We start from the raw sequence: 25921 nt of genomic DNA on the forward strand, positions 1-25921 counted from the left end.
AATCAATCAAATATGCTACCTCCCTCAGCAGCATTCGCACCACAACTACATAGGTGATAGATCGCTAACTAGCAGAGAGTTGTAAGCACTTTCCACCCTTTTCAGTGGAGGAATTGGACTCCCCAAGCAATGTTATACTTAAAAGGAGCAAGTAAGTTACATATTCATTTAGTCTTTTGGCCTGTTGCATACTAACAAAATGAGGCAACTGTCCCATATTTCTAACTGCATTTGAATTAGACATCGAGACTCACAAAAAATTGACACTATAGGACAGTGATCATGATTTGTCTCAATATCAGAATAACAACAATGGGTCAAATAGCAATGGCTGGTGGAATGGCCATGAAGTAGGTCTGTATATGCAGTTTAAGCTTGTCCAGGCCCTGCAAGTCAGGATGTAGGCTATGAATCTGAATGAAAAGTAGGTAAATAGGTAGTGGGCCACTAGTGGCCATCCCCAAAATGCACCAGAATACAGGAAATCAAATCTATTAAATTCAAAAAGAAATATTGGGGGGGGGAACCTCAGACCCCCTGTCTATTACTGTGACCCACCAACATGTTCGATCGCCAGCCGCCACTGAACAATTGTCCTATTTTCTTAAAATATTTGACCCTCATTGGCCAACGTTAACCCTGAAGCATCCAACCAATCCTAAGCCGAAAGCACACACCCATGTTTGGGTTCACGTCTAAAGTACAAGTCGAACGCAGCTCACTACAATTGTGCTCATTGTGGTTCAGATTGCGCTGTGTGTGTGCATTGGGTTTAAGAATATATTCAATCAAGTTGCAGCGAAAGAAACCAAACCCTTAAAAAGTTTGAAGAATGATAAAACACATAAGTTAGAAGGCTCATCTTTACTGTAACAGCTTTGAGATCCACTTAAAAAATGTACTCTGCAGAAGAGACAAAATTCAAATGATTGAAGTTAAAATGGCAAGAAAAATAAATTGTTACAATCTATGACAGTTAAGAGTTTCTGAAGGGTTAAAGTATGCAAGGACAGACGTGACACTTTTCTATCTGGTAGTGCAAGGGAAACAATGTTTTAATCACGCCTCACTATTGAAATAACATTGCTATCATCTAAATGATTCTGACGCATCGAGACAAACATACAAAAAGAAAACCTATGAAGAACATCTCTGACCTCCAGTCCAGATTGGAGGGCAACAATAAGGTCAAATCTCCCAACAAGAGCTATTTAAAAAAGATGTTATCGCAAAGCTTGTGCTAAAGAAAAAGTGTACAATATGCACACTTAACTTGAATACAAATTCCAGGATTAATTGAATTGATGACCATTACCGGGGCTTTTTGTGTGTAAATGATTCATGAGATGGAGATGGGAACATATATAAATAAAATCTCAAGGGACATATCCATGAATTAACGTCTTCATTTGAAGAAACTTTAGGCTTGAAGAAACGTTGCCTTGCCGTACCCCGAAACACGCCAGGAAGGAAGCGGGGAGCGAGTGTTCCAGAGTTTCTTGTACTCGTATCAAAAATGTTTCGTTTTTTTCTCCGAAAGGTCTTTTTAGTTTTAAAACATTTGCTTTTCTAGAAAGAATACAAAGGGGGCTTCATGTCCTGCGACAAAGTAGTTCACTGACGATTGTCCTCCGCAGAGGAGCGGAGCCAGCGATTTGCCGTCCTCCCGCTGCAGGTCGCTGGGCCACGCCCACTCACTGGTTGTTCTTTGCTTTGGCGTGTGTGAGGATGTGCGACTTGAGGTTCGTCGACTGGGCAAACTTCTTGTTGCAGCCGTCGAAGGGACAGACGTATGGCCGGTCTCCAGTGTGAATGCGCACGTGTGTGCGCAAGTTAAAGTCCAGGGAGAACCGCTTTCCACAGCCCTCAAACGTGCACTGCGGATGAGAGAAGAGGAGTGTTACAGAGTAGAGGGCTGAGTACCTGCAACCTTTCAGTAGGAAGGGAAACTCTGCCGCGATGAACCACGGCACGGTGCTCCACAACCACTGGACTCAATAATCGCAGGGCATAAATTCTGCCCTGTTTCACTCAGAGTGTTTCACTCATCAGATGACATCCGTCTTTATACAAAGATTTTTTTCAATGTACAAAGAAAGATACTCTATCACCTTTTCTGGTGTAAACGTTAGGACATTTCTAAGGGACATTGAAGGCCACTTACCAGTTTCAGAGACCCTGAGATAGGACAGAGTAACAACCAGGACAACTTCTAGTTGTAAGTGCAATACATTGACTAGGTTCATTTCATTTCAGGTTCAGTATTCATACCCTAGCACCACAATACAGCCTGGTTACCAACTACCTTGGATACAAAGTACCAAGTTTCGTGAAGTTCCACGATTGCAGCTGGCATGGTCCGCCTTTATGTACAGAGTGTCCCCCGATGGCATGGCAAAACCAGCACTTTCTCTTGATTAAAATGGTCTCATCCCGCTTTACGACTTGTGTTCTATGCCTTCCTCATACAAGATTTATATTATTGACTCAGCTAAACAATCAACAACTAAATACTAAACCGTCAACAACTAAACACTCAAAACTTGCAGCCATGGGACCCACCTGAAAGGGCTTCTCCCCCGTGTGAACCAGCTGGTGTCTCTTCAGCTTGGAGCTCTCCACGAAGGCCTTGCCGCACTCCGCGCAAACGTGCACCCGTGGCCCATGGGTGTGCAGGTGCTTCCTCATGGCAGAGTTGTCCCTGAACATCTTACTGCATCCCTGGGCATGGAGACACAGGAGACGAGGTGAGAACCAGCGCAGGGAGCACGCCACTGCAGGCACTAGGTCTGGACGTCTTCACATCTTAATGACTGCCTCCGTTTTGGAAGTATTTACAAACGAATATACTGTGAAGCACTAACACAAGTTATTCTGTTTATACTGTTTGTCCTTATTTGAGCATTTACTTAAGCATCCATTAGTTTTCCTCCACACTACTTTGTATTATTTATTTACCATTTATTGTATTGTATTATATCCTGTTTCCCCTCCGGGGGATTAATAAGGTATTATCTATCCCTCTATCTACAAGTATGTCAATGTTAGTAAGTGGTTTGGTCTTTGTTAAGTAAATAAATCGATGTATTTGTCATTATGGGATGATTATTGTAGTGTTTGAAACTGCACCAGGCTAGACGTGGCAAAACAAGGTTTTGATAAGTATGGATACGTTTATATAAGTTTAATTTGGATTTTAAATGACTTATTCTGATGTACAATCCCTGTTGCATCTAACATAACATAACAAAAAGGTGGCTTTTTGATTAATAACTTTCAAATAATAGTTTAAGATGTGGCGAGTAATCCAAAAATATAACAACAATATAACAAAACAGAACCTAGAAAGACAGCAGTTTTATGATTTTGAAAACTTCACTCACTTTGTGCGGACACGCTATCGTTCGAGGAGAATCGTCTTCTTTTACTTTTCTTGGCTTCATTCTAGAGAAGAATATATATATTTAATCACAAAGTTCATACTGATAGCAACATGAGAAACCACAACTTTAATAAATAAAATAAATTAGTTATTGATTGTTGGGGATGATGGCAGTCCAGAGATCAGCAGGTGCCCCAATATTCAAAACGTTCCCATTTTCCTAGGAAAAACCCTTCTCGACCCACCTTGCGAACTCGGCCAGCTGCTTCGGGTCCGACAGGTCGATGCCCGGGATGCCACCCGGCGGCAGCTTCTTGCCTGTCATGTATTCGGAGTAGTCCGGCGGCGAGTTCTCCCCAATGATTTCCTCCTCATGGTCAATGTCCTTCTTGTCATCTGAGTTTAGTGTAGGGGTATAGTTTTAGTGCACTGCGCTTAAAGAAGTCCATTTTAAAAGCTCCGTTCGCCGGTTGACATGCAGCCCCGTCCTTCCTTCGCAGCGGTGCGCGCGATAACGGGCCGCTTCAAAACGTCCCTCGAATACCACCAAAAGAGCAAATAAAGATCGCGGTAATTTAACGGAGTGAATATTTTAATTGTCACTTCGGTTTAAATGGGTGTTCGTTTTAAAAACATCTACAACTGCTAACGTTATACATGTGTGCAAAACCCTTTAAGCATTAGGTTTCAACCTCTACAAGTTTGTCGTTAACTAAACAATAACATCTCTCCGCTGTCAGGTGAGTTCCACTGGAGCGCATACACCGCGGCTACTATCGGACTAGCATTAGCGAGGAGCTAGTCAACTAGTAGTCAAACAATCACCGCTGTCTGTACGGCTACTAGCAGCGTCAGCTCGGCGCTAATGCTTTTCCGCTAGTAGCCGCGCATTCAGTACGGCTGCTAGCCGTACAGACCCTCCCCCAGCTCGAGACGCAGCTGAACTGCGCCACAGCGGCCTGCTCCGCGAGCCCGCTACAGGAGCGCTCACTCCACCACCCTCCGCCATCTTCCCTGGCCAAGTAAACGCCATTTTTTCGGGCCGCCATACTTCTACACTGGGGAAATATGGCGGCGCCCATCAACAGATAAAACATGGCTTCCCATAAAAACAAAAACATTTCCAATGGAATATTTGCGAGTCAGAGTTTCAAAATAAACAGATTACTGGCGGAGGGGATCCCTTGCAACCGGGCCAGACGCATGTTACACACAGCAGAACAATGCGGACGAGCAGCATGTAGGAATTCAACCTAGCAACTTACCCGATGCCCACATCGTCACCGAAAACTCTCCTTCTAAAGTCTTTATCTGGACTTGCTTCTGCTCCCACTTGCGGCCCATCTCCGCGCCGCTCAGATAGCTCTTCTTTCCCGCTTTCTTGCCACTTCCCCCCTTTTTGTTGCGACCCACCGACGAGCTTTTCCCGGCCACTGTAACCAGAGTCTGTTCAATGTAGTCCCGCTCCGCCGCGGGCACCGGGACGGGGATCAGGATCTGGTCCTCGTACCCGTCATCGGTGTGTAGTTCAGAGTCCTCCTCACCCACCACCTCCTCCCTGGTCTGCACCAGGATCACCCCCTGATGGTGATGGTGATGGTGAATCGAGTGGTGGTCGTCCGTGTCAAGAGGCTGCAGAGCGATCATAGGCTGGTGTTCATCGTCGTCTCCGACAACTGTTGTCTCGATAGTCTCCACTTCGATTTCGTGAAGTTCCACTATTTCGGATGGCATTTCGGACCCGTCCGCCTCTATGTACAGAGTGTCCCCCGATGCCATGGCAAAACCGGTACTTTCTCTTGATTAAAATGGTTTTATCCCGCTTTTCGACTTGTGTTCTCTGCCTTCCTCCTTCTTCTCCAACACAACTCCACAACGCTAGTCTCGTCGCCACTATGCGCTTCAGCTGCGCACTCTCGCGCGATTTGGTTCCATAGGATTTGTTGACAAACTTCAGACTGTGGCTGCGGTCTGTCCGTGTTGTGTTGACTGCGACAACTTAAAAATGATTTAAAAGCAGCTAGCAGTTAAAAAGTCTGTTATTTATAAATCTATCTTTTTGGATCTGGATATTAGGTGGGAATGATTAGTTGAAAATCTGCATGCATGATGAAATGCATACAAAGCATGTGTCTTCCTAAAGAAAATATTAATAATGTATATAGAATTACAAATATTATTAATAATCATAAAAAATGACTACTGTAGCTTAATTACAATTAGTTACGGAGAAGGGATAGGATTAAATAAGTGTGAATCTCTTTCCACTCCATTTCGAACATGATACAAATCCGCAAGTGTTTGTCATTTATGTATCTAATTATGCTTTCGAAATGTATGCTTTCGAACATTTTTTTCTTTTTTTTATAATCAATAGTAATGTAAATATATTTGATACAATTCAAAATGGCAACACAATTGTTGTCAAAATAATACTAAAACGGAATGTTTAACAGGTACATCGTTCACTTTATTCCCTATGGGAGGAGCTCCTCACACACCTTTATCTGCATGGGGTGGGTGTGACCCGTAAGTCTGAGCGTTTATTCACGTACGATCAGTCGCCCTTTGCCTTAGCGTCGTAAGGACAGACATGGGTAAGACAGGTGGAAGAGGAGACTTTGAATGGGTCTACAATGATCAGCCACACACTTCAAGAAGAAGAGAAATATTGGGTAAGATGATTCCTGTTTCAATAAACTTCAACATAACCTTAACTAATTTTCAAGAAAGTTCATGACAATTCTGCCAACCCCAATGGTTCTAAGAATGTAGCCGGTTAAACCAGTTTGCCGTTGCTAGACAGGATACTGCATCTATTGACGTCAATAGATGCTTGGAACGAGTGGGTAGATTATCCAGTATCTGTCAGCACTCTACTTCTGCTGATACTACTACTGATACTACTCTGCTGCAATTAATACTACATTTAAAAAAGATTACGGAAAGTAGTGGCAGGAATCTGGCCGTTTGTATCGATTAAAGTCGGGGCAGTAAGACAAAGTTCGTTTCCTATTTAAAAAGCCTGATTGCAACTGCGAGAAAATATCTGAGCGTCATAAACCAGACTATTCCTAACATAAACCTACACACGGCTGTTGAACTGAATCCTACAGAATATCACTCAGTTATGCATTCTGACCAAATGCTGATTAAAAAGTCAATCAACTGGATAAATCAACGTTTGTTCAATTAGCCTTGAGAATCCCAGAGACTGGTTAACTCCCTGGTATGTAAACATACCTTATCACCAACCCCGCCATCTTTAATATCTCACTCTGTACTATGAAACAACGTGTTAATAGCAGGTGCCTGACAAAGCCTTTAGGTTAGCACGGGAACAAGACTCCTTCCCCACCAATTACACACACTTCCTGCTTATCCATGACAGTAGTAGCGGACGGTTTGCCAGAGTGAGAGAGGGGGGTGGGGGGGGGGGGGATAACCTTCAACAAAAACAGCCCAAATAATCCTGAAATTAATTGTCATTTTTTTTAAAGTTGCATTTCTTGTGACACAAATATCCTGGTATCATAATCCTAAATCCCACCTTTATCTGCAGACCATGAACCTTCACGAAGGGAAAATGCAGAGGGTTTGTTCTCTGACACCTCTGTTGTATTATTAAAGGCTTTATTATCATGCTCGGCCACATCCTGTCAATGGAGGAAACGTTCTTGGGACCACATGGTACCAGGGCGTCTGTCAACCTGCACGGCATCTCTTTTTATAATGCTAACTTTTTATAGAAACCATAATCATCTGGTTGCCCGTGTGTCATAGTAAATGTTGGTTAATCAGTGACATTATTTCACTGAGCACTGCTGTGGAAACAAATATGCTGTGAACCTTTCAAGGATGAGGCTTCAAGTAAGATAGAAAGCGCAGTCTGGCAAGCACCTACAAAAGGTCTTAGTATGTGCAAAGGGAGATTCAAACCATTCGCCTAATGAGGCGCTCCAATTGGCCTCCGGTTAAGTGTGTGTGCGTATTTATACAGGGTTTTTTCAACAGCTTGGACTGAGAGTTGCCTGCCCACTAGTGGACACGCCCACTAGTGGGCGTGTCCACCTACATTTTGGGCAGATTAGATCTGTGCTGGATCGATGAGCAACGTTTACTTTAGTCCCCTGGGTAGGCTGGTAGACTGCTCTATCCAGCACAGATCTAGGTGGACATGCCCACTAGTGATGTCATATGGGACAGATTTTCGAAACGGCTTGTAAGGCTAAGGCACACTCACACCTGGTGGCATAATATGTCCCCTTTTTAGAAAATAATACAAAGCCGAGCTGGTCTTCAGAGCACCTGCTTTCCAGCTTCGGCAAATGGTCTTTGTTCTCTGGCTCTGTCACTCCTCCTATAGGCCCCCGGGTTGTTATCAAACAATGCCTATACATGGCGTCAACATCCACAGGGTTCCATTTGTTCCGTCGTGTTCGTGGTTCTCAAGCACAACTTGTTTTGCCACGTATTGGTGGTAATCTTTCACCCAGTTTACCTCATCCTCCAACCTCGCCTCCCTTATCTATGGAGGAACATCTAGTTTACCTCATCCTCCAACCTCGCCTCCCTTATCTATGGAGGAACATCTAGTTTACCTCATCCTCCAACCTCGCCTCCTTTATCCATTGAGGAACAGCCAGTTATCTTCGTCTCTCTCCCTCCTTCTCCACTCCTTTACCAACCTCTTTAACCGTTAACTGGTCTCGACCTCATCAGAGGGATTATACTGTAGAAGGAACATCAGTACATATGGTGGCACAGAACATGACAAAAGTCTCACAGAAGAATCAACAAAGAGCATGCTTATCTTAAACTGATCCTAATGAGGAAACATAATGATTATAGTCCTTCAAAGGGTGTGTCAATTCTCCCACAAAACGTGCAGCAATTTATCAGAGTGAGGATAAAATTAATTGGTAATGAGTTAATTTATGCATTTCAGGAACATTATCATGCGGTCTGGCTATTCATTGATTTTTTTTTCCCAGGTAGCAGGTAATTAACTACTAAATAAATAACTTGGTAAATAATTTTGAAAATCAGTAATAGATCTTACCTTTAGCTCAAAACACAATGACACTTTGAACAATCTCAAGCAATCATTGTATCTTAAAATTATGATGCACTATATATCTACATTTACATGTAGGGCATTAAGTAGACGCAAGTACATTTGCTAAACAAATGAGGTTTGGATATGAACTAGCCTTATTTACATGACACATAACAGGAGTTCCCAACCATTTGGTTGTTTAAATTGATTTAATCTTGTACGATCACTGTGTGGTTGTTCAAACAGACAGAACCGAGACAACGTCTGCATGGTCAGAAATTGTCTTTGCATACATTCCATCCCATTTTCACATATGTTGAGCATTTATTTTGCTACAAACAACTGCTATTGCGACCATCTTCCATAATGAAGCACATCTTTAATTTATGTTGTAACCACAGCCCACTACTGTGAGCCAACCGGTTTATTCTTTAAGTGGGACTTGTATCTACTCGAGAGGTTGGTCCCAGAGCACAACAAACACCTCGGCCAATTAAAAGAGGTTTGTCAGCGGGCCCCTTGCCCTCGGGGAGGCATTAGAGGGACACAGAGTTATCCGTACATTGGCGTTGGCCGGTCTAACCCAGATTCAGACGCGTGGTTAGGGTTAGTCCAAAGGAAACATTGTGCGTCCAGACCGGGGTTAGCTTCCTGTGACACGCTTCTGGCCAGGTGGTCTCCTCAGGGGGTCACCTGTCAGCAGTGCATCACGGCCTCTTAATCACAGCCTCAAAAGTATGGCAAACGAGTGAAAGGCACAACACAAATATAATCTTGTCCAGGGGCGTAGCCACATGGGGGGCCAGGTCGATTTTTCAAAAAATTGAAAAATCCTGAACGGAAACGGTCTAAAGAAAGCTGAAATATTAGTTTGATCTAACTTTGACTTATTATTCTTATTGGAAGTGTTATATTGGCATTATGAAAATTAAAATCATAATCATAATAAATATTGCACTTAAAATAGCCCCCCCACGTTGACAATCACTTAATGCTAACCCAGCAAACTCCGTATCTGGACGCACAACGATGACTTGTACAAAACCTTGGCTGGCTGATTAGTGGGTTACATATTTTCTAAAGAGCTGAGTGACTTGCGGCTAACCCTTCAAGTGTCCCTTCCCTGACCTATGCCTTGTAACTAACTTACATGTATATGCATAATAATACCATCTACGACCAATAAAACAAGGCATTATGTGAAGTTATGAAGCTACAATACCTTTATGTTACCTTATGATATAGATGAGAACTTTGATAGACAAAAAGCCACCTCCTCATGTCCGTCCGTCTGCTTCTGTTCCTCAGCTAAATACCCAGAGATCAAGACCCTCATGGGCCCGGACCCCCAGCTGAAGTGGGTGGTGTCGGCCATGGTACTCACCCAGCTCTTGGCCTGCTACATGGTCCACACCCTCTCCTGGAAGTGGATCTTCTTCTGGGCCTACGCCTTTGGCGGCTGCATCAACCACTCCCTGACCCTGGCCATCCACGATATCTCCCACAACGTTGCCTTCGGCAACAAGCTGGCCAAGTGGAACCGCTGGTTCGCCATGTGGGCCAACCTCCCCATCGGGGTACCCTACTCGGCCTCCTTCAAGAAGTACCATATCGACCACCATCGCTACCTGGGAGGAGACAAGCTGGACGTGGACATCCCCACAGACATCGAGGGCTGGTTCTTCTGCACGCCAGCCAGGAAGGTCCTCTGGCTCTTCCTCCAGCCCTTGTTTTACGCCATTAGGCCCTTGGTTGTGAACCCCAAGCCCCTGTCTCTGCTGGAGGTGCAGAACGCCGCGGTTCAGGTGGTGGTGGACCTCATCATCTATCAGCTCTGGGGACTGAAGCCTGTGGTTTACCTCATCGCGGGATCCATCCTCTGTATGGGACTGCATCCCATCTCGGGACATTTCATAGCAGAGCACTACATGTTCCTGAAGGGCCATGAAACGTACTCCTATTACGGATCGCTAAACATGATCACGTTCAACGTGGGGTATCACATGGAGCACCACGACTTCCCCAGCATACCTGGGAGCAAACTACCTCAGGTGAGACTGCTTACTGCACCGACACTGCATTTTTCCATCATCAATTCTGGCAAGAATGTTAACAGGTCACATTTCACTAACAATGTCACTGGTTATGGATACTGAGATAAGGAATAAAGGTCAAAGCATGTACCCGTATAAATGCCAAAGGACAAAAAATAACATGAAAAATTCTCATGTTTTTTTTTCTTGGACCAGAATTTATAGGTCAGATGGCTTTTGAAACGGTCTTCTCCCAAATGAATGAATGACTTTCCTTTTGTTGCCCACAGGTGAAGCGGATTGCGGCAGAGTACTATGACAACTTGCCTCAGCACACTTCCTGGACCCGAGTACTATGGGACTTTGTGTTTGACGACAGCATCGGCCCCTACGCCCGGATCAAACGGGAATACAAAATAGTCAAACAGGGTTAATTAAGGCTGATGGCACGTTTCGTTCTGACATGAATGTGAAACCAACGACGAAAGACTCTCTCCGTCCTCCCTTTCTTCCGTTTAAAAAATGTCCATTGTTTAGACTGTTGTGATAATGTAATTGTGTACACTTCAATTGTATGTAAAGTATGAAGTGGATGTATGTACATTTCTTTGAAAAATGAAAAGTTTGCCCTTAATGCTCTCTACTTTACTGCGAGCAGGCTCTGCATATATAGCAACATTTTCATATCCTATAGAAGGATCAACTTTTAGAAGGAGTTTGACTGAATTGGAGAAGTTGCCAAGAAGAGAACGTTTAATATTGTGTTGTATTAACTATAGATACATGACCTTTATCATCTTTATAATATTATATATTCCATCAAATGGTATTGGTCTATTTTTCTTAGGTCAAAGTCACAAACGTATATAGGTTTTATGATTGATTCATAACATTAACAAAGATAACATTATTGCCCTAGAGTCAAGTCCAGTTGGTTGCTATGGGGACAGAATCAAGACTGACACGTCTCATGACCCTGAGGGGTGGATCTACACTACATCACGCCTGGTGGGCAGAGAAGAAAATGAGCATTGAGATGTACCTCGGTGTGCAACGGGATGCCACTACAGTGTCGCTGCATTCTGCTTTTGATTAAACTGTTTCAATGCCCTTAATGTTATCAGGATTAACATTACTATTTAAATAAAACAACAAACAGTCATGGATCATTATAAATTAATAATTTAAGACTTTTTGTCCGTCATATTCTGCTACCATTAAAAATTTTGTGAAATTGCTTTTAATCTACCACACATTAAGAACAAGGTGAGGCCAGTCGTAGGGAAATAAACCACACAACTGAACATGTTAATTGTTGACAGGTATATTGTTTTTGTTTGAATGAGTTCACTTCCAAGACTTTGAGGGGTATTGGCGAGCAGATAGAATGAAACCACAACCCATCAATTCAATTGACGACTCTCTTCAGACAGACATTTAGCCATTGTCACGTACCACTACCCCTTCTGCACATTTCAAGCCATCACATTTCTATGTTGCCAGCACCACCTATTACATTTTAAACAGCTACCGTTGTTCAAGATACTTCATCTGTATAGAGAAAGGGGCATCCTCAGGAAACAAACCACAATGGTAAGTGTACCACCGAGGACCGTTCTATCTCCTCAAATCCTTCTTTAATAAACCCAATGAAAAACTAATTTATAGTGAGGGGTTTCATGCATATCTGGAAGGTTCACAAAGCATAGGGTGACTAATAGTTACAACTACATTGTTTAATATCTAGGCAAAAAAGAGGTGGCACATTTACAGTTATGGGCCTGTTTTTGAATGATCCCCCCCCCCCCCCCCCCCCCATCCGCTCAGCTGCTCTGACCCCCCCACACAGACACCTGATTCAGCCTGATTCAACCTGATTCCGCGTGATGCCTGGATCACACTGGAGCAGGACTGGACTGGAATGGGAGATCCAGTTATTCTGGTTTTATTGTTGACCTTGGACGCAGGGGATTATCTAAAGATCCATTTCTGGATCAAATGAGATACTCAGCTACATGGCACCCAACATTTTTTGAGTAGGATAGAACCACATGTCAATATGAACAAGGCCATCGCAACGGCGTTTGAAAACTGGACAGGTGCGTCTGAAACACCTTGTCTGCCCGTATTGTGCTTTTTGTTCCTTTAAGGTTTGACTACGGGACAACTAAATAGAAACAGTTGAAAATATAAAAGGCTGACAAAGTATGTGCAAGGGTGGTTTCTCCTACAATATCAATCAAATTATCATTGTCATTAATTGCAACATCATCATCATCATCACAGCATTTTTAAATAAAACAGTAAAAACTTAGAAAAATGTTTGTGTTTTTTCTTATGACTGAAAAGAATAGCTTTGCGACCCTAGGCTGACGGAGTCTCTCGGTCTCTCGCGGAGCGGGTGACAAAACCAAACTCAGTGCGAGTGTCAGACCGCCACCATATTCCCCCTCTCAGCCAAGTCCTTTCGCACACACCTGCACATCCCTCACACGTTTCACTTTCCTCTCCCTCGATGTCCTCGTCTCGTCTCGTTGCTCTGTTTCCACTGCTTCCTCATGCCTCTGTTCTGCGGCAGATTGAGAAATGTTTGGCGCAGCATTTCTGTAACTTCCATCACGGCTCAGTGACTGTTCAACATGGCGTCACAGAAACATGGCGGGAAACATTCCTGAGGTCTGTGACTGTCTGCCGATCCTCTGGCTCCTCCCACTGGTGTTCAGGAGACACTAGGACGTGCTGATTCTGCCAATCTCTTGTCTAATGGCTGCAGGAGACAGGAGACAAGGTGGCTGGATTGAAGGATAGATAAACTTGGGATTCTCAACGCTACACTGCTCTTGTTATCACAAAACATTACTTACATTGCTAGACTTTCTTACACTTAAACAATATGAGGACAATCAATAAACGCTGAATTCCTTGAAGAGCCAGCGATGGAGTCAAATCGCAGAGGGTAGGTTTTAGAGCACTTTCAGAATTAACGTAGAGGCCATTCAGAAGAGCAATTTCTTGTTATCGAAATAAGTGACATGAGCTGCAATATGAAGTTGGGTAGAGAGTTGGGTACTGAAGTATTTTCTCACCATTGATGATCTCATCTTTAACTTTATGCAATTCACGTACGACCTCATCCAGGATCTCCTGCAGAGAAAGAGCTCAGCGTTAGTTCCCTGGTAGACATCATGTCAGCTAAAGAGACGAGGAGGAGTGAAAGTGTGCATCACCGGACCTGCTTCATTCTGTCGAACTCTGTGTCTGCTTCACTGGAGCTGCCGACAGGCCTCACTCTGCAACACAAGACACACCAGACCTATGAGGACCCATCGGCTCACGGCGGGGAGCCCAGGGTACACAGTGATGGATCGCTCTCACGCCCTACTGACCTAGACACCAGCGAGGAGCGCTCAGCCGAGTTAGACCGCTCCCACGGCTTCTTCAGGGCATCTGATGAGGGGAGAGAGAGGAGATCAGCTTAAAAATGTACATGTCAAACGCGTGTGTGCAGATGAGGTGTTTCTCCAACGGACGGTTCTGTACCTGTAGAATTCTGTCCACGACCGCCGGAGTCGTCCTGTAGAACAGAAGGAGATGAGAACCAAACAGTTCCAGCGATCAATGACCTTAATGTGTGCACTTCTACAGCCAGGAATCTGGTAACATTAGCCTGTTTGCGCGATAATTCTAAGTGTACCAAGACAGGAAGAGGAGAACTATTCCGATAGACAGATACTCACTTCATCAGGTTTCTCTGATGCTTTCCGCCTGAGAGAAGACAAATCAGACACAAGAAATCAATCATGCATGAAGGATCAGAAAAAGTAAGGAGAACATTTAAACAGCACCAACACGGTCCATAGATAACATCACAACATCAACAACACATCCGGGTCTAGCAGGTTTATGTCTCATGTTTCTTTCCCAGCAGTGTAAGCGTGTGAGTGACAGAGGAGCGTGTGAGTGACACCACGGCCGTGGGGTCTCCTGTCCTCACCTCCGAGCCAGCAGGGCGTTCATCTCCTGCATCAGCCCCTCCCCTCCGCCCCCGCTGCCGCCGCTGGAGCGGTTGGAGTCGCTCCGGGAGCCGCCCGACCCCGGGGGGCTGCTCTCATCCTACGGGGGGAGACGAGATCCACACGATTGGTCTCCCGGGAGCGGCGCTCAAGGCTCAGAACAGGGCCTCCGACGGGGCCGTGTTTACTGTGCACCTGCGGTGTTTGCCTTGGGAGACGCACGCTGCGTTACACCCATGAGCACGCTGTGCGAGTGCGGCTTGGCTTCCTTCCCAGGGGTCCATAAATGTTATCTTATCTCAGAGGGTGTTCGCTATGTGGGTTTTCTCCCATAAGAACAAAGGTACCTCAAGCCTGACCTCTTTGCTTCAAAAACGTGTTTAGCGAGAAACAAGGCAGGAGGGGGGGGAGGGGGGGGTCCGCCAGTGTGATACTCACGCGCTGCACTTTACGTAGTTTGGCGCCGGCCAGCGCGGCGGCGAGCCCGGCGGGCTGCATGAGCCCGGGCGGGCCCCCGGGAGGGCCTCCGCCGGCGGGCAGCGGAGGGGGCATGGGCGGGGGCACCGCCATGGGAGGGGGCGGGGGCCCCGGAGGGGGCGGCGGGGCGGGCGGTCCGGCCATGGGCGGTAGGACGGGGGCAGGGGGGGGGGCTACGGACAGCATGGACGCCGGGTGACCTGCGGAGACAGGGGGACCTGGGAGTGGTAGAGTTAGGAGTGTTAATGAGGAGGCCTAATGGACCAAAAGGCGGACTGGCCGTCCTCCCTGCGCCCAGGGTACTGATGTGGTGCCGTTCATCCACCTGGAGGACACGGGGAGGGCTAAGGAAGGAGCGAGGCTTTGGGAACACCGCTCCCTGGGAGGAATGGCTTTGTTATGTGACAACAGGTGGGAGCAGGTTAGTCATTCAGGAGCGCCGATAAGGTCAGAGGTATTTTATGGCGTTATACTCTTCAGGGTTTGCCTTTACAGAATGCGTTAATCTGTCTCACAGTAATCAGGAAAAACTTGTTTGACTTTGTCCCCTTAATTAAAATCTACTTCTTCTTATCTGTTCATTCTGTCAAATGAGGCACATTAGTAATCTACGCTCAGATCGCCTTCCTCTTTAAAAGGGTATGAGTGCATTGGGTCACAATTTGCATTCATTTTAATATGCAAAAGATTCAATATGTTTCGTGTTTGTATTCATAGCAGGAAACCTTCCTGGGCTTTTTCTGTTGTAAAGAACATGCCCTCATGTCATCATCAAATCTATGAATAAGTTATTCTAAGATGCATGACCATCATAGCGATGGACAACGTAAAGTAAGCACAGTTCAGATTTGTTATGATGCCAATTCTCTCCGGCTAATCTATCTTCATTCTTGTGTGTCACTACGGCTGGAGGAATTCTCCAGGACACACGGCTGACTGATCTGGGAGTTGTTGTGATGTTTCTGCAGGGCATGATGAAGAGAATGGGGCTGCCTCTAGCACCAGGTTCACAATATGCTCATGCTGAAAGACACAGCTGCTAGCAACACACACACACACACACACACACACACACACACACACACACACACACACACACACACACACACACACACACACACACACACACACACACACACACACACACACAAACCCCCCCCCACACACACACACACATAACATCATACTGCAGAGTCTCCTTCCTCCGCTCTCTCTGCTCTCCTCATACTTACTGCTGCGGGCCCCTGGGGCCTGCTGGGGCACCGGGGAGGGGGCCTTCTTGGGCGAGCCCCCATCAGACACGTAAGTGTAAGAGGGGGGTGAGGAGGAGGAGGAGGGGGGCAGAGCCTGCTGCTGGTAAACCTGCTGCTGCTGCTGGTACAGCTGCTGCTGTTGATGGTACATCTGCTGCTGCTGCTGTTGTAGCTGATGTTGTTGTTGTTGTTGTTGTTGTTGCATTTGCTGTTGAGGATGGAAGCTGGAGGGGTACTGGCCAGGGGGCGGGGCCTGAGGAGGCGGGGCCTGAGGGGGCGGGGCCTGGGCCGGAGAGCCAGTCAGGGGCGGCATGGGCACGGCCTCGCAGTAGTGCGGGGTGACGGGCAGGTGGTGGGAGTGGGGGGAGTAGTACTCCTCGGGCAGGCCGTTGGACTGGGGGGTCAGGTGCTGGGCGTACTGCTGGGAGGCCAGGCTGGTGTCGATGGGGGGGGGCTTGGGCCTGGAGCTCAGCGGGGGCAGCGGCAGGGCCACCGGGGGGGCGGGTTGCGGGGGCGGGGCCTGCTTCCCGGGCATGGCCATCATGACCGGGGGGGACTGGGCGGCGGCGGCGGCCTGCATCTGAGCGTACATGTGGGACATGTGGGAGGCGGACCAGGTGCCGTGTTTGGGCGGGAGAACGATCTCCTGTTGCTGTTGATACAGCTGTTGTTGTTGTTGTTGTTGTTGTTGTTGTTGTTGGTGGTGCAAGTGGCGGGCGATGGTGGGAGGGGACAGGGGGATCTGGCGGACCTGCCGGCCCTGGGTGCCGACCCCGCCCTGGACGGGGGAGAAGGCGGAGGCCAGGGAGGTGGAGAGCTGGGAGGACAGCTGCCCCGTGTCCCTGGAGGCCTCCCTCTCCTGGGAGGGAGAGGAGGAGGCAGAGGAGCAGGGGGGGGGAGGAGGAGGAGGAGGCCACGCGCACGTAGGAGGGCGGCAGGGTGCTAGCCCTGTAGTGTCTGTACCCGGGCGGAGTGTCAGGGTGGGTGGGGGGGGTGGCGACTTTATATTGGAGAGTGGAGACGACTGTGACAGAGAGAGAGAGAGAGAGAGAGAGAGAGAGAGAGAGAGAGAGAGAGAGAGAGAGAGAGAGAGAGAGAGAGAGAGAGAGAGAGAGAGAGAGGGAGAGGGGTAGAGAGAGAGAGAACGAAAGGAGTGAGAGATGGAGCGAGAGAGAGAGAAAGAGAAAGTGAAAGAGAAAGAGCGAGAGAGCGTGAGAGAGAGAAGGAAAGGAGCGAGAGAGAGCAAGGCAGCGAGAGCGAGAGAGGAGTGAGTGAGAGAGAAATAAAGAGAGCGAGAGCGAGAGAGAGCGAGAACGAAAGGAGGGAGAGAGGCAGAGAGGGAGAGAGAGAGAGACAGAGTGAGAGAGAGAGAGAAACAACACAGACACAGAGATACAGACGTGGAGGAGCAGGACGGACAAGGAGGAGGAAGACGAGGAGGAGGAGGGCAACAAACAAAGAAAAAACAAAAGAAAAGAGAGCAAAACATGAGACGGATGAGAAGCAACCCACTGAGCAACCGAGCAAGTAAAAAGATGAGAGAAATCAGGAGCAATCAAAAGAACCCAAACATCGGAACGAAAAAGAAGAAGCAAAACGCAACATGACTGAGCCATGACTGAGAAAGCATGTAGCATGTAGCATGTTCCCCCCCCTCCCCAACGGTAGCTGGGGGGCAGCGGATGGCAGTAAGGCATGTTGCAGGGTGCAGGCGATAGGGTGAAGGTGGAGGAGGTGGAGGAGGGTTTCAACCTGTGTGCAGGTTTGAAGGGGGGGGGGGGGAGGGGAGTGGGTATATTGGACATTTCCGGTAAAAGGGAGGGGGTGGGGGGGGGCACACAGGCAGGGAGGAGCAGGACAGTGGGGGGAGGCACCGCCGGTGCCGGGTTCAATCTACGTCGGAATACATGGGGCATTGCATTGTGGGGGATGGTTGTGGTTACTATGGGGTATGTTTAGCCTATAGTATTAGTACAGGGGTCTGTTTAGTGGTTTAGTCCTCGCTTAGCTGATGCGTTCATCCACCTTAGAGAGAGTTTTAGACACATGCCATTTAGGAGCGGGCAGGGAGCACGGCATCTCGCTCCGGGACGTCTACAGATAGGCTGCGGGCATCAGGGGATCGAACCCGGGACCATTCAGTTCAGGACCCACCGCGCTGTCCCCCTCACCCCGGGACAGCAGTGGACCGGCCCGTCAGCCGGAAGAGGAAACATGTCAATGTGCGGCCAGCCGAGGCGCTCGCCGACACCTGCACTGCGGTGGACGTTTGGTTTGCAAAAGCGTCGGGCCTCCCAGGCGACCCGCCCTCAGACCGCAGACGAGTCCGCCCGCATTCAAAGCAGGGTGTGCTGCGTCCTGAGTGTGTGTTTGGGTGCAGGTAGAGCCCGACTGGTTGAGTGATTGTGTGTTTAACAAGGTGCGGGTCTATTTGTTTAGGCTCACCTGATCCTGACGTCCTGCGCTCTCTCTCCTTGTGCGCCTGCATCTGGTGCTGTTCCAGCATCCTGCAACACGCAGAGGAACACACGGGGGACGGGGATCAGGGACGGACCTCGGACCCCCCAGGGCCGGATCCCCGAGGGCCAGACCCCCTCAGGGCCACACCCCCCCGGGCCCGGACCCCTCAGGGCCACACCCCCCAGGGCCACACCCCCCCGGGCCAGACTCCCCAGGGCCACACCCCCCAGGGCCACACCCCCCAGGGCCACACCCCCCAGGGCCACACCCCCCAGGGCCACACCCCCCAGGGCCAGACCCCCCAGGGCCAGACTCCCCAGGGCCCCACCCCCCAGGGCCAGACCCCCCAGGGCCAGACCCCCCAGGGCCACACCCCTCAGGGCCAGACCTCTGAGGGCCAGACCCCCCCAGGGCCAGACCCCCCCAGGGCCAGACCCCCCCAGGGCCAGACCCGACCAGTCTGTCCCTTCCATCTGGGAACAGTATACAGCTGACCGGGAGTCTTCATCTTACTAGTACCAGTCTACATTTTTGTGGTACCAGGGTACAGCTGACTGGTACCAGTGCAATGCTGACTGGTACCAGTGTAGAGCTGACTGTTGTGCACCGCTGACAGACAGTGCACAGCTGACTGGTACCAGTGCAATGCTGACTGGTACCAGTGAAGAGCTGACTGGTACCGGTGTAGAGCTGACTGGTACCAGTGTAGAGCTGCCTGGTACCAGTGTAGAGCTGACTGGTACCAGTGTAGAGCTGACTGGTACCAGTGTAGAGCTGACTTGGACTAGTATAGTGAAGGGAGCAGTAGCCGAAGATAATTCATAACCACATTTGTATTTATCCTTACACAACAGGTAGGGCTTGGGTTCATGTAAAGAAATAAGATAGGTAACATCAGAGAGAAGGTAGCAGGAATGCTTCAGGTGTTCCTCCAAACCTTGGGGTCTCTCTCAGGGGAAACCAATTTGGGAAAAGAAGAGGGGAGACTATGGCCTCAAGCAAGGTGATTATAATCACTATAAAGTAGGTCTGCACTTCAAAAGCCTTCAATGAGGCTTCCATGGGCGATACAGTATAATGTGTACATAGCAGCCCACTCATTTATCATTTTCCTCGTAGTTTTCAAAGTTATGTAACGTTGAAGTGGAAGTCGAGCCAGTGTTCCAGGGTTGGGATAAACTGATTTTGCGAGAGTTTTGGGAGTGTTCGGGAATGTTTTGGGAGTGTTTTGGGAGTGTTTTGGGAGTGTTGTGGGAGTTTTTTGGGGAGTGTTTTCAACATGGCAGCAGAGCTCACCTCCTTTGTGCCTCGCTGTCCTCAGAGGACGGACCATTCTGCCTCTGGACCTGAACAGGACCTGGAAGAAACACAACAGGAAAGGACAGTAAGACCAGGAGAACCATGACCTATCAACGCCTATAATCCCATACGTCAATACGAGAAGAACTCTGACTTCAGGAAAGAAGAGACTGCAGTAGCTCATCCACCTGTTTATAGTGGGGGATTTGATCATTTTGCCTCTGATTTTGAACTTGAGGATCAGAATCAGGCTAGGGAGGTGCTGCTCCTGTAATGGAAACAGATCAACCCATTAGCCTTTAGCGGTGGGTGGGCAGGGCCTGTCCTATCGGGGTGATAAGGCGAATGGTTGGTCACTGAGGCGTCTGATCAGACTCTACCTGACAACCGTGATATACCACTCAAGATAACAACAGGTGTTGCTATCTCGATGGGGTGTCCGCTCTGATGAAAGCCCCATACATACTCTGTGAGTGAGCTCAATGTAAGCACACGTGACTTAGTGCTCCATAAACCTGTTGCAGCGAACCAGAAACAGTCGTATGTAAAGTTATATGACTTGTAGTAACTGTCACTTGTAAAGTGTGGTTCGGCGGTCGATGTTGGTTTTAACGCGGAAGATCAGAACACAGAATAATACATTAGAGGACCTCCTGAGCGCTTCAAAGACCTGTTTGTTATCAGCGTGACTGCCGGCCCTCACACAACCGCTCACTGAGAAGACTGACAGCATGGACCCTCTGCATGGTAACTGTCCAACCTATCAGAGGCAAGAAGCTCCTTCCAATGTGATTCAGTAATACTGGTTAAGCTCCCTTTATAGAGGATGCATCTGTCACTATCATGCACCTTTTTGATCCCATAGACGCACACACAGATAAGTGTGTGTGTGTGTGTGTGTGTGTGTGTGTGTGTGTGTGTGTGTGTGTGTGTGTGTGTGTGTGTGTGTGTGTGTGTGTGTGTGTGTGTGTGTGTGTGTGTGTGTGTGTGTGTGTGTGTGTGGGACTTAAAAGCCACAGAAGCGCAGCTGACTGCCACCAGCTGACTGCAGCCAGTACCTCCGGACCCCCCCCCCCCCCCCCCCCCCGCTGGGTTCCTCAATAAGAATCCTATTCTGAGCCCCGCCAGAGCACCAGAATACCAGCCATTAAAAGGCAGCGGCGCAGCGGGGAAGGGAGAGCACCCGAGGGTGATGTTTCCGCTGTGTCTCGGGGGGACTGGGGGCAGTCAACAGGAAGCAACCGGATGCTAAAGCCCACGGCCGTTAGACTGCAGTTAAAGTTCTGCAGTGTCTAAGAACTCCTTGTTAGTGAAGGCAGTGGATGAAACGATGGTGTGAAGAGGTCAATCACGGTGTATGGACTGGTTAAGTGCTAGTTTACCAGTAAGTCAAAACACAGGGGGAGCAGAGTGTAGAGGGCCTGTGTGACGGGTAATCACACTGGAAACCGGTGTGTGTGTGTGTGTGTGTGTGTGTGTGTGTGTGTGTGTGTGTGTGTGTGTGTGTGTGTGTGTGTGTGTGTGTGTGTGTGTGTGTGTGTGTGTGTGTGTGAGTGCGGTGCGTGTCAGTGATTAATCCTTGGAGCAATTCATTGGGTGGACTGATTGTTTCCCTTTCACTGCTATTAAAAAGGGCTTGGTGGGTGAAGTCAGCCAGACGCGGTGACACAGTGATTGCTTGTTTACCTCACTCTCTGATCCCTGCTTGTGTGGCGGGGGTGATTAAAGGCTCAGCTGCCAGAGCAACACGGGGAGTGTGTCACATGATGACACATGTCAACACTCCCCTGGCTCTGTAACAGCCTCCATCTTGGAACAGAGGAGGAATGACAGAGAACGCCAACCATCACAAGTCTGTTTGTGCGGGTTGTGGGGGGGGGGGGGCTGTTGGGGGCATGACCTCTGCTCTAGAGAGGTAAGGGGGCCGTGGAGACAGGTTTGACAGACTCTCTGTTCTCCCTGTTTGGCGGCAACAGCAGAACTCTCGCCCTGAGAGACGGTCAACAGTGGAGACAATGGAGAACACGGTGTGTGTGTGTCGTGTACACACAAACCCACCGGCCCCCACAGACACACCCTTCATCTACACACACTGAAGTCCCCAGGATACCACCGGACCCCGGTCATGACTCTGGCCCGGCCCGGCCCTGACTAGGAACACGTTTCCCCTCATTATCTGCTGAAGCACCTGTTTGAGGTGGCTGAGCAGACCACCTGTGCCACCTGCTGGACCTATCGAGCCAATTATCCACCTCTGCTGCGCCATGCATTTGAACATGTAGAAATATGTGTGTGTGTGAGCGTGTGAGTGTGTGCGCATGTGAGTATGTGTTTGGGTAGCGGGGGTGTTAGCCTGTTGTTGCCACGGTGATCGTAGGAAGACCAAGGGCTTGATCAGACACATAAGCGCTGTTTGTGTGTGTGTGTGTGTCTGTAAGGGGGGGTCAAATGTGCGTGTATCTGTGTGTCTGTTTATGTGTGTGTCTCTAGTGTATGTCAATGTCTGTGTGCGTGTGTTTCTCTATGTCTTTCTGTGTGGGTGTGTGTTTCTGTCTTCGTGGTGTTTGTGTTTCTCTCCGTGTGTGTTTCTGTCTGTGGGTGTGTGTGTTCTTCTGTCTTAGTGAGTGTCTGTGTGTGTGTAAGTGTGGGTGTATGTGCGTGTGCATGTGCATGCTTGCGTGCGTGTAAGGTGGGTTGAATGTTCGTATATTGGGGCTATGTTTAATCAAGGTGTGTGTGTGCAAGGGGGGTCTTGCCCAACGCTGCTGGGGTACTATTTGGGGAGGGTGGAATATGAATCCTCCCCATCCCCCAAACACTCATATAATTAGTAACAAAATTCCCTGTTTCATTTATCATTTTAAAATCCTTTTCTAATGACATGTTCCCGACAGATCTCTATGGTAAACAGGGCTCCATCCCCAGACAGAGCAGCAGAACACACAACCTTCCTCTTCACTCTGTAACAGCTGGAACAATGACACTTCGACAGGGTCTCCCTGAAGGCAAAAACATCCAAAAGCGTACAACACTGTGTGTGAATCCTGTAGTTACCCAGAATGCCCTACTGCTGACCTAAGAACATGTGAAGACGGCAGACGTTCTGAGCCTCTGCTCGGCTCTCCACCGGAGGGGCTACTCACTGAGGAGAATGATGGCCGAGGAGACCCTGCGGAGACTTCCCGAGGCTACGTCCAGAGCCGGCATCGCTAGACCAGGTACCACCTGAGATCAGCCGCCTCAGTGAGAGGGTCCCGGGTACCACGGCTACGGGACACGCAACACACCCTGAGGTCGGCCTGAAAGACGGTGGGCTCGCTGCGGAGCGCGGAGGTCCGCTATCCCAAGACCAGAGAGCTTTGTGCGAGGGGGGGCCATGATCTCAGGGCCAAATGCAGCCAGACTGAGGAGGAGGGGGGGTAAGACCAGACCGCTCCCTGGCATTTTAGACAGAGCTGCCCACCAATAGGAACGCTACAAAAATTGACTGGATGACAGCAGAGAGACACAAATATTACACAGAAGTTCCCTGCACACTTGTGCAAGTGCTCACACACACACACACACACACACACACACACACACACACACACACACACACACACACACACACACACACACACTATAAGTAGACTGTAACCAGAGCCAATTAGAAAAGATTTGGTAGACCAAGAGTTGGGTTGAGTGTCTAATAGAGTTACGGTCTAACATAATTTATAGAAGCCATCCATGTCCACCCCCTGACACTGCACATGAACACACACAGCTCCTAGTTTGGCTCATTTCTGTTACTTTCAACGACTGCTAATGCTGACCCGAGTTTTAATCAATCTCGGGTCAGCCATATAAAAAAATCAAAGTACAATATGAGGTTCTTTATGAAGTCATAAGTGGTTACGGTCTCTCCTTTCACCTACATTTTTTTTATATGCTTTGCTTGAAAAGAAAAAAGAACAATGATGCTGCAGTAATCACAAATCCCCACCAGAGGGCAGCAGGCCTCAGCTCAGAAGATAATACGATACTGCATTCTGAAAAGAAGACGTCTCATTGACCATTTCTGACAGATAGTCGCATACAGTTAGAGTCTGAGACGCAGGCCTGCGCCCACACACAGGATTAGGGGGGAGGCTCGGGCGTGGCAGGTGGGGGGTCAGAAGTGGGGGCTTCTGACTCGATGGATATGTCCGTCATTACTTGCTTACTTAACTTTAAAATATTACTTCCTCCACTGTTACATATTATAGTTATTGTTAAGGATTATATATATATCACAAAGGTTAGCAGTACATACAGCCCCTACTAGCCCCTACTTGAAATGAATTGATTTGCAGTACTATACGGTGAAATTTATATACATATATATGAATGTATATTGAGTGTCATATGTTTGGATGGTGTGTTTGGCATCCCCTTTGAGATCAATAACATAGACACAAACAGCTTAGCAGGGTGGGATGCCAGGGGTAAAGAGAGGCAGGCCTCCTTTGGAAAGAAAGCAGGAGTCATTTTGCCTGCATGTAAAGTCATGTGGATTTGACTAAAACCCTTCAACAGTGAGAAGTGTTTGTACTGCAGTGTGGATCCGTCTACCACAACACTGACCCTTGATCAACACTCTGTAGGGAGTCTCCTCATGACATCGCAGAGGCTGTGGCTACATGTCCATCAATACTAAGAAATAAATATCTCTAGCTCATAAAATACTTTGGTGAACACATGCGCTAAGCTCACGTTATTCAAGCTAGCAATGTGGTCAAAATGTTTAGTCCCACATTGAGCCCAAATAAGCAGAACTATTATTCCAGTACTGTAGTAAGTACCGTAGTAAGTACTATTTGTTACCATTTTCCGTCATACTTTCGGAGTTAATCAAAAAAAGAGTTCTAAATGTTTTCTTTAACTGCAGATTCTGTCGCAGTTAAAGAAAACATTAACACATTAAAGAAAACATTAACACATTCCTGCTGTCCGGCGACAGCAGGAATGTGTTTTTAATCCCACGTTTGGTAGAGCTAGAGCCATTGTCTTGTTACGTATCTATTCTGGAATAAGACATGTAGTGCACCAGTAAAGGGTACCACTGGTCCAGTGGTACCAGCGTTATCACTGGTCCAGTGGCACCAGCGTTATCACTGGTCCAGTGGCACCAGCGTTATCACTGGTCCAGTGGTACCAGCGTTATGACTGGTCCAGTGGTACCGGCGTTATCACTTGTCCAGTGGTACAAGCGTTATCACTGGTCCAGTGGTACCGGCGTTATCACTGGTCCAGTGGTACCGGCGTTATCACTGGTCCAGTGGTACCGGCGTTATCACTGGTCCAGTGGTACCGGCGTTATCACTGGTCCAGTGGTACCGGCGTTATCACTGGTCCAGTGGTACCAGCGTTATCAGTGTTGTGAGCCCTGGTTACCTCCTCCCCCGTCAGGCGAGCTCAGCACGTTGAGGGCGAACAGCATGGCGTTGGAGAAGGTGGTGGCCTCCTCCTTGCTGGCGAAGTTCAGGCCGTACACCTGGCGTGCGTCCCGCCACTGGTGGAAGGTGGGCGTGGCCTGGTTGTACTTGAGGCCTTTGACGATGGAGTAATTGATGACCACCTGAAACGGAGATGGAGGAGGGGGGGGGGGGGGGGGGGGGGGGACCATGAGACCATCTGCAGCCCTATGGACCAACATGGAGTCTGGGTCGTCGTCTCTCATGTTTCATTCAAAATCAAAGCCGCACTGAACTGACTCGCTGCTACAAAGTTTAGTGACATCTCTGGACTCACACTCACACACATATACATATTTCATATCTATTTTCACTTAGACAGTTTAATAATGCAATAGCATTTGAATAGTTCAGTGACACCTGAACTTTATGATAAGGTCACGGACATAAATGATTGAGCGAAAGCATTTCCCCAATGTTGCCGTCACTCTCTCACTATGTATCACGCCA

The 25921-nt window shown here is 48.1% G+C and overlaps 3 protein-coding genes across 3 annotated transcripts in view; 1 reads left to right on the top strand and 2 right to left on the bottom strand.

Annotated features, from left to right (window-relative positions):
* Window positions 1-845: 845 nt before the first annotated feature.
* On the bottom strand, window positions 846-5288 carry yy1a (YY1 transcription factor a). The gene is made up of 5 exons (XM_030356731.1): window positions 4648-5288; window positions 3628-3778; window positions 3384-3444; window positions 2563-2721; window positions 846-1877 (listed from the first exon to the last, which is right to left on the bottom strand). The coding sequence occupies exons 1-5, from the start codon at window positions 5159-5161 to the stop codon at window positions 1695-1697; spliced, it is 1068 nt and encodes a 355-aa protein (XP_030212591.1). The 5' UTR covers window positions 5162-5288; the 3' UTR covers window positions 846-1694.
* A 599-nt stretch (window positions 5289-5887) lies between these two features.
* On the top strand, window positions 5888-11657 carry degs2 (delta(4)-desaturase, sphingolipid 2). Its single transcript, XM_030356734.1, has 3 exons — window positions 5888-6057; window positions 9750-10492; window positions 10765-11657. The coding sequence occupies exons 1-3, from the start codon at window positions 5976-5978 to the stop codon at window positions 10906-10908; spliced, it is 969 nt and encodes a 322-aa protein (XP_030212594.1). The 5' UTR covers window positions 5888-5975; the 3' UTR covers window positions 10909-11657.
* A 125-nt stretch (window positions 11658-11782) lies between these two features.
* evla (Enah/Vasp-like a) overlaps window positions 11783-25921 on the bottom strand; it is a 32448-nt gene continuing 18309 nt past the window's right edge. Inside the window, 13 exon segments of the mRNA XM_030356680.1 lie at window positions 11783-13241; window positions 13561-13618; window positions 13707-13764; window positions 13861-13921; window positions 14015-14048; window positions 14212-14239; window positions 14469-14587; window positions 14926-15182; window positions 16197-17103; window positions 17105-17241; window positions 18663-18724; window positions 19974-20034; window positions 25392-25575. Coding sequence (XP_030212540.1) covers window positions 13204-13241; window positions 13561-13618; window positions 13707-13764; window positions 13861-13921; window positions 14015-14048; window positions 14212-14239; window positions 14469-14587; window positions 14926-15182; window positions 16197-17103; window positions 17105-17241; window positions 18663-18724; window positions 19974-20034; window positions 25392-25575 — 2004 coding nt within the window. The 3' untranslated portion in view covers window positions 11783-13203.

This window comes from Gadus morhua, chromosome 5 (assembly GCF_902167405.1).
Source record: "Gadus morhua chromosome 5, gadMor3.0, whole genome shotgun sequence".
Taxonomy (NCBI): domain Eukaryota; kingdom Metazoa; phylum Chordata; class Actinopteri; order Gadiformes; family Gadidae; genus Gadus; species Gadus morhua.

Bases quoted from the DNA above. Each gene is read 5' to 3' on its own strand.
- yy1a (XM_030356731.1), bottom strand. From the start codon at position 5,161: ATGGCATCGGGGGACACTCTGTACATAGAGGCGGACGGGTCCGAAATG. The intron at 3,779-4,647 runs GTAAGTTGCTAG...CACTAAACTCAG, and splicing joins GGTGACGATGTGGGCATCGG to ATGACAAGAAGGACATTGAC. The intron at 1,878-2,562 runs GTGGGTCCCATG...TCTCATCCGCAG, and splicing joins CGGGGGAGAAGCCCTTTCAG to TGCACGTTTGAGGGCTGTGG.
- degs2 (XM_030356734.1), top strand. From the start codon at position 5,976: ATGGGTAAGACAGGTGGAAGAGGAGACTTTGAATGGGTCTACAATGAT. The intron at 6,058-9,749 runs GTAAGATGATTC...TCTGTTCCTCAG, and splicing joins AAGAAGAAGAGAAATATTGG to CTAAATACCCAGAGATCAAG. The intron at 10,493-10,764 runs GTGAGACTGCTT...TGTTGCCCACAG, and splicing joins CTGGGAGCAAACTACCTCAG to GTGAAGCGGATTGCGGCAGA.